The sequence below is a fragment of the Lactuca virosa genome, chromosome 5 (genome assembly GCF_052849685.1).
Source record: "Lactuca virosa cultivar CGN04683 chromosome 5, Lactuca_virosa_CGN04683_v6, whole genome shotgun sequence".
NCBI classification, from domain to species: domain Eukaryota; kingdom Viridiplantae; phylum Streptophyta; class Magnoliopsida; order Asterales; family Asteraceae; genus Lactuca; species Lactuca virosa.
In genome coordinates, this window is record NC_136430.1 from 409,295,868 (window position 1) to 409,303,572 (window position 7,705).

Consider the following 7,705-nt stretch of genomic DNA (forward strand, 5'->3'; position numbering starts at 1 on the left):
AGTGTATATGCCATTTACATGATATGTAAGAGTAAATGAACAACCGTGATGCAAGTGGCATCTTCATTATTCTGTCACCCCTTAATCTAAAATTATGGCTCCGTCCCTCTAACCACACTCCTTGCATAGATTTCATGTTCAAAAAGTTTACGTTGCTAGAAACCATTTGAGTAAAGACACTTTTGTAGCGATAACTAAAATTTAATATGAAATGAATGTGTGTGGAGTAGCATATATATAATGATGATATGTTCAAATCATAGCACCACCATGTGCCACGTCATCACAGTACCCTACCAAAAGCATGATTTTTCCAACACCCTTCCAATGTAGGACTACTCTTACCACACGCCCTCCATATATAGACCCTTTCTCCAATCTCTTTCCCAATTTACCCTTACTAACTTCTAGCAACCCCCCTCGCCTCCAAGGACAACCGAGTCATTTCGCATATCCACCTTCAAATTTTATTCCTTAAATCCCGATAACCATCCTCAAAACCCTCTTATAAATCTCCCTTACACAGTCACACGTATCATGCATCAATCATCATCAACAACAAAATCTCAATCTCATCTAATCATCTATGGCGAAACTCCAATACTGCCTCATCCTCCCTCTCCTCCTGCTCTCCACCTTCGCAACACTATCTCACGGTGGTAACTCCACCACCGGACCACCCAACACCATCCCTGAAGAATGCCAGAAGGCCACCGGCGGACGATGCCACAGCAAAACCAGATCTTTAAAGCTTAAAGTCATCGCCATTGCTGCAATTTTAGTAGCAAGTATGATGGGTGTGATCCTACCCATGCTTTCACGGGCCATACCCGCTTTACAACCCGACAAGAAGCTCTTCGTATTGGTTAAAGCCTTTGCTTCCGGAGTAATTCTCGCAACTGGATACATGCACGTCTTACCCGATTCGTTTGATTGCTTGACATCCGAATGCTTGCCCGAATACCCATGGAGAAAGTTCCCATTCACAACGTTCATTGCAATGCTGTCAGCTGTATTCACGTTAATGGTGGATTCGTATGCAATGAGTTGCTACAAAAAGTATCACGAGAAAACAAAACAGAAACTGGAAGTGAAGATCTCCGGTGATCATTTCCATGGCGATGGATCATCTGGGCTTGATTCTCCGGCGTCACAATTGAGGAGATACAGGGTGGTTGCTCAGGTACATTTCACCGGAATATTCCTTAATTACCTAAATTTACTAACGAGTAATTACATTCATATGATAATTAATGCAGGTTCTAGAGTTAGGAATAGTTGTACACTCAGTTGTGATCGGACTATCCATGGGTGCATCGGATAATTTATGCACCATAAGACCTCTAGTGGCTGCGCTATGCTTCCATCAGTTCTTTGAAGGAATGGGTCTCGGTGGTTGCATTCTTCAGGTGATCAGTGTGCATGGCTTTTATTTACTTTAAAATTCAAACAAAAATCAAAATTTTGGAATTTGGATTCATTTGTTTTATATAATGAGTGTAGGCGGAGTATGAGATGAAAATGAAGGCAATGATGGTGTTTTTCTTCTCGGTGACGACTCCATTTGGGATAGCACTTGGAATTGGGTTGTCGAATGTGTATCGTGAAAATAGTCCGGCAGCCCTGATGGTGGTCGGAATACTAGATGCATTGTCGGCAGGGCTGTTGAATTATATGGCTTTGGTGGATCTGTTGGCGGCGGATTTCATGGGGAAAAAGCTTCAAGAAGATATGAAGCTTCAAGCAATTTCTTTTGTTGCAGTTTTTCTTGGTGCTGGAGGCATGTCGGTGATGGCAATTTGGGCATAAATAATTTTGCCTTCCTTAATTTGTTTGTTTAAGATTTTTGGGTTAGGATTGTGTACCTAGGGGATTATTAACGCATTTATTTGAAAAAGATTGATTAATTTTACTATTTTGCCCTTATATTGAAAATGATGACGCCACCAAGTAATAATAATATAATAAAATAAAATTATGATGTTGTGTTTACATCAAGGTTGTCAAGATCGGGATCCTACGTAGGATCGTTTTTGGGTTTGGAAGATCGGGATCGGGATCCTAAGATCCCACAAAATAAAATATAATTTTAATTTTTAATTTTTAATCATTAAAAATAGTTCAAACATTTAATTTTTCGTTCAAAAGTTATAAAAACTTCAAAATATTAGTCATAAGTCGCAACACAAAATGATAAATGCTAAATTGGTAAGGGTAAAAGACATAAAGTGGTAAAAAACTCATTGACAAAAAAAAAATCAAGGGAGGTAGGATCGGATCGGATCTCGATCCTACGATCCTACTTACGATCCTACCTGCGATCCTACCTCAAATACGATCTTTTTACGATCCGGATCGTTTTTCATACCTAGGATCATAGGATCGTACGATCCTACGATAAGGATCGTGATTTTGACAACCATGGTTTACATCCGACATGATGTTCGTGAACGCTAAAAAATCGTTTATTTAATTATCCGGGCCATATATTAAATGAGAAATCTTTATAAAAGTCTTAATATTTTGGTAAAAATTAACGATAAAGTCTCTCACAAAATTATTTTGAATAGAAAAGTCCTGATTATTTGATTTTACACGATAATATGTCATTTCCTGTTAAAAGAAAAATAAAATTTTTTTTGTCAATTTGATCAATATATTAAATAATCGGGACTTTTTGTTTTAATTTTTTCTTTTGGATTTAATCGTTATTTCTTTTTCAAAAATTTGTGATTTTTGTGAAGATTTCGTATACTTATATAGTGAAAATATCTTTTGTATTTTTTTAAAAATTTTATATTTATCAGGAGATAATTATGACATCATTTGTTTTCGACCTGTCATTGGTTGTATAAGTTAAATATTCGAATCAGTACAACATCGGATTTGATGTTTGGTATGATTTTTAGAAGATTGATCAAATATGGTAACTTTATAAAGAAACTAACCAACTATTTAAGAATAATTAAATGCAAATGACTATTTTATCATATTTATTTGACTTTTTAGCATCTTTTTTTGACTTTTGACAAAATTGTAAGAATGGTCCCTGTGGTATGTCAAAACTAGCAACTTTGGTCCAAAATGAGTTTGGCTCGTAAGGATGGTCCAATAGTTTCATTTTGTTGCGAGTTTAGTCCAATTTCCTATGAACTTTTTTATAATGACGGATTTGCCCATTATTATTTTATTTTCTATTTTTCTTTTATTATAACAATTAAAAAACAATTAAAAATAAAACAAAAATAAAATCTCTCTCTCTCTCTCTCTCTCTCTCTCTCTCTCCCCCTCTCTCCTTTCTTCCTTTTGTCCCTATTTCACAAACAAAGAATGGAGCACCAGTGGTTTTGACACCGGTGGTGTTGCTGTGGTGACCATCGTGAACATCCACCACCTCTTCGCTATCACATCACCGCCACTGCCTTTCCCGACTTTCTCCATCCACCCCCTCCCCCTTTGAATCTGCAACGATGACGAGAGAAGGAGACGGATGTGAGCTCGTCGACTGCCAGCCTTGTTTCGCCCGTCCCAATCGCTCAACGCCACCTCTCACCACCGTACATGACCTCACCACCCTCGTCACCTCTCTCCAGTCATACTGCACCGCTAAGGAGGAAACCCAGCTCCTCTCGTCGCTCTGCCACCCAAACAGCTTGCTGCCACCGCTGTTGTTGTGAGTTCCGGCCACCAAATGCTGCTACTCCCTCCGACCACCAGCTTCCTTTCTCTTTATTCTCGCCGGCAGGAAAGAAAAAATGGAGGCAACAAGTGTAGTGATGTATTTCAGATCCAAAATCAATGGTAGGTTTTCTTTTCTCTTCGAATCGATGGTTGGTTTTCGTTTCAGGTAAGGTTTTGTGTGTGGATTTTGTTTCAGATCTATCCTTTTTCATCTTCGTTTCAAATTTGAAACCAAGAACGTACCTACCTTCAACTTTTGGATTTGGGTTTTATTTCCGATCCAAAATCAAGAACAAAGAACACCTATTGTGGATTTGGATTTGGGATGTTGGATGGTGGTGGGTCACGACAGGGGAGCCGGAGGAGCTGCCACAGTCGACTGTGGTGGCTCTCTTCGTCGGAGAAGTGCGAAACGAGGGAGATAGACGAGTTGGAGATAAGAGAGAGAGAGAGAGAGAGAGAGACAGAGAGAGACAGAGATATTTTTTTTCTTTTTCTTTTTTTGATTTCTGTAATAAAAAAATTGAAAAAGGGAAAATACCAAGGGCAAATCCGTCATTATAAAAAGTTATAAAATTTTTGGACTAAACTCGCAACAAAACAAAACTATTGGACCATCCTTGCGAGCCAAACCCATTTTGGACCAAAGTTGCTAGTTTTGACATACCACAGAGACCATTCTTGCAATTTTGTCTTGACTTTTAGATATAAAAGAGTTGGTTCGTAATAAAATTCAATATAAACCGATCTTTTTAATGTTTTTATTTTAAAATCAACGACCAAAGAAGCTTTATATATTTCCACTAGAAAAAACTTCCCATAAATTTTAGCTTCTTTATTTTAGAAGACAAAAATAAGAAAAAAAAAGTTTTAGATAAATTGGTTGTAGCGACACAACTTATGTAAAAGAAAAGTCTTAGGGGTGTTTGGGATAGCTTTTAGAATGACTTTTGACTTTTAACTTTTTCAAAAAGTCAAAAAAATATTTGGGTAATAGAAAAGTTCTTTTTAAAATGACTTTTTGCATAGAGTAAAATTAGGAGTTTCAAAAAGTCACAAAAAACCTGACTTTTTATGATTTTACATGTAAACTAAAAGTCATTTTGCTAATTCCAACACTTTTTAAAAAGCTTCTTTTACAAAAAGTCTTTCTACAAAAATGACTTTTTATGTTTAAAAGCAATCCCAAACACCCCCTTAATTCTGATTAACTAATTATAAATTAATTCTTTCCAAAATAAATAAATAAATCCTCAATAAGGTCTTGGAAAATCTATATGGAGTAAAGTTATTCAGTCATACCTTCACATTGGGTGCTGACTAACGGAATCCGTCCATACCTCACAGTTGACTCACAGTTTGAGTCACAGAGTTATTCAGTCTCGTACCTTCATATTTAACCTCAAACCTCCAAACTCAGCACACACACTAATCAGTCATCAATGACGAACACTTTCCTCCATTACCAATCAATCGCAGAGAAATTCCTCCTCTCCTCCACTAAATTCTGGTCAACTATCTCCACTGTCGCCGCCATCGCCGGCCTCTCATCCTTCTTCTACTCGACTCATGAGCAATACACAAACAGTTTCAACAATTCCGGCAGATACATTTGCGCCTTCATCATCATCGCCCTCCACTTCATCATCTTCTTTTCTGATCCCCAAAAGCTCAAAGTCGCAATCGCCCCCTTTTTTCCCGGATCCGCTATGAAATGGACCCTGCGATTCACGGCTATGAGAGTCATTTACGTCTTCCTTTATGTCCCCGAAAAATCGGTTGTTGTGTTGATATTCTCGATTTGTGTTTGGATTGACATTATCGCAATCACTCGGATCATTAAACCCTCGATTGATTTATGGGTTACAAATTCGGTGTTTATCGCGGTTGTTAGTCGAAGTATTGATCTATACGGGTTCACGGTTCATCACTGGTTGATCATGTTGTTATGTTATCCGGTGATGTTTGTGCAATTTCGGCTAGAGGGTTACAAGGATGAAGAAACAAAGGAGAAAGAGGGATGAAACTGTTATATAGGGTTCATGTTCCTTCGATCGTTGTAGGAATTTGTAGGCTCTAACATTCATACTTTGTTAATGGTTACACTTTTCAATCAGGGAACTGTTTTCAGTTTTGATATTGGAGTTATAAATACTGTATTTGCAAAAATACATAAGAACAATATCATTGTTTATTTATAGAGTAAATTACACGAATGGTCCCTATGGTTTAGGGTAATTTGCACGTTTGGTCCCTAACTTAATTTTTTAACTCGGAAGGTTCCTACTGTTTGTTTTTTATACGCGCTTGGTCCATGTCTTACCTAAAAAAACTATTTTGCCCTTGATTTTTTAATTTATTTAAATAAACACACTCCTAACCCCACCACCTCACCTTACCTTACCTACCTTACTATTTTTTCCTATTTAAATAATAGTCTTTTTAGGTCAGATAAGGATCAAGCGCGCAACAAAAACAAACTGTAGGAACCAAGCGTGTAACAAAAACAAACAGTAGGGACCTTCCGAGTTAAAAAAATAAGTTAGGGACCAAGCGTGCAAATTACCCCAAACCATAGGGACCATTCGTGTAATTTACTCTTATTTATACTTTCTCATGATTTTCACCAAAAGCTAATCCAAAGGTGACCAAATGATAAAAGAGTTTGACATTTTGACTTTGGATTTCTCCTTTAATTTAAGTGTTTTAAAATAGATTTTTCAAGCCGAAAGTTAAAAACTGGATACAAAGGAAGGAAGAAAACAGTAGAAAACAATTATGAAATGACAATTTTCATTGAACAAACTTATTTGACCGTGAAACAATTATGAAATAACATCTAAAATAACAAAGCTTTCTCGTTTAATGGTTTCTATAACATAAAATTCTTTGTCATATGTAGAATACATGCGCCTTGTTTCGTTTATTTTCCACTGAGTAAGGCGAGAGGGCGCTGATTTTGACTAAGAACGCCACAAATGTCAACCCCGGAGGTATCACATTCAACCTAGAAAACGTCATTAAAGTTTGGTAAGACAAAAACAAGAGCTTGGGTTCATGTAGTTTTCAAAGTTTGATAAACCGACCACCCATCAGACACTCGGTTATAATTTTGATAATGCTACTAAAATTCTGAAAGAACTGGCTTTAAAAAAAATCTAAACCATGGAAGATCTAAATGCATACAAAAGAGTTGGGAGTGGTCAAGTTGATGATGGTCTCAGTATTTGTTTCAATCATCTTGATTCCCTCCTTGAGATCACATTCCCTAAGAAAGTTATTTCACGAACAAGAAACTTACACTTCCTATCGTTGGCATATGACTTATGCTCGTGCAAATTTGAAAAAACTTTGTAGATATGAGAAAGATGGTCTTTAACAGTTCTACCAAAAATCAAAATAAACCACTACAAATCACCCCCATAAAGGACTTAAAAATGTTATTCATGAGGCGCATGAAAGTGCTCGGTGCATAAACAACATAACCATCCACTTGTATAACATATCATGTATCTTGAAAGCTTTCGGGACACTCATCGATGAGCCTCATCCAAATTTGATGATACCCGCTCCTCAAATCAATTTTTGAGAACAACATCGCCATGTAATTAGTATAGCAGATCGTTGAACCACGATACTTGATCGTTCTCGTGTTAATGCATTGACAACATATAGAAAGTGCCCACGTTTTTGGGAACCAATAACACACACAGACTCATAGTCTCTCGAATCAAGCCCTTCTCCAAAAGCTATGTCACTTGTCCTTGAAGTTTTGCATATTCTTTTAGGTTTCATCTGATAGGCTACCTTGTTCGAAATGAAAGTCCCCGAGACAAAATTGTTATGTCCTAAACCATGGAACTTTAAGTCATGATGGTCGGATTAAGTTCGTTCTCGGCTTTTAAGGCTAGTTGATACACATATGAATATGTCCAATAAATAATGATCAATGAAGACTCCTAATATCCTAGATATAGAAAACTAAATAGGGTTCAACTGGAACAATTGATTTCAGGTCGTGTGT

General features: G+C 37.0%; 1 protein-coding gene across 1 annotated transcript; it reads left to right on the top strand.

The window, feature by feature from the left end:
- The first annotated feature begins 559 nt into the window (after window positions 1-559).
- Window positions 560-1,809, top strand: LOC145116501 (fe(2+) transport protein 1-like). The gene is made up of 3 exons (XM_079052841.1): window positions 560-1,183; window positions 1,260-1,409; window positions 1,504-1,809. The coding sequence occupies exons 1-3, from the start codon at window positions 587-589 to the stop codon at window positions 1,807-1,809; spliced, it is 1,053 nt and encodes a 350-aa protein (XP_078908967.1). The 5' UTR covers window positions 560-586.
- The last annotated feature ends 5,896 nt before the right edge of the window (window positions 1,810-7,705 follow it).

Coding starts and splice junctions, on each gene's coding strand:
- LOC145116501 (XM_079052841.1), top strand. CDS start 587: ATGGCGAAACTCCAATACTGCCTCATCCTCCCTCTCCTCCTGCTCTCC. Junction 1,184..1,259: donor GATACAGGGTGGTTGCTCAG/GTACATTTCACC, acceptor TAATTAATGCAG/GTTCTAGAGTTAGGAATAGT. Junction 1,410..1,503: donor TCGGTGGTTGCATTCTTCAG/GTGATCAGTGTG, acceptor TAATGAGTGTAG/GCGGAGTATGAGATGAAAAT.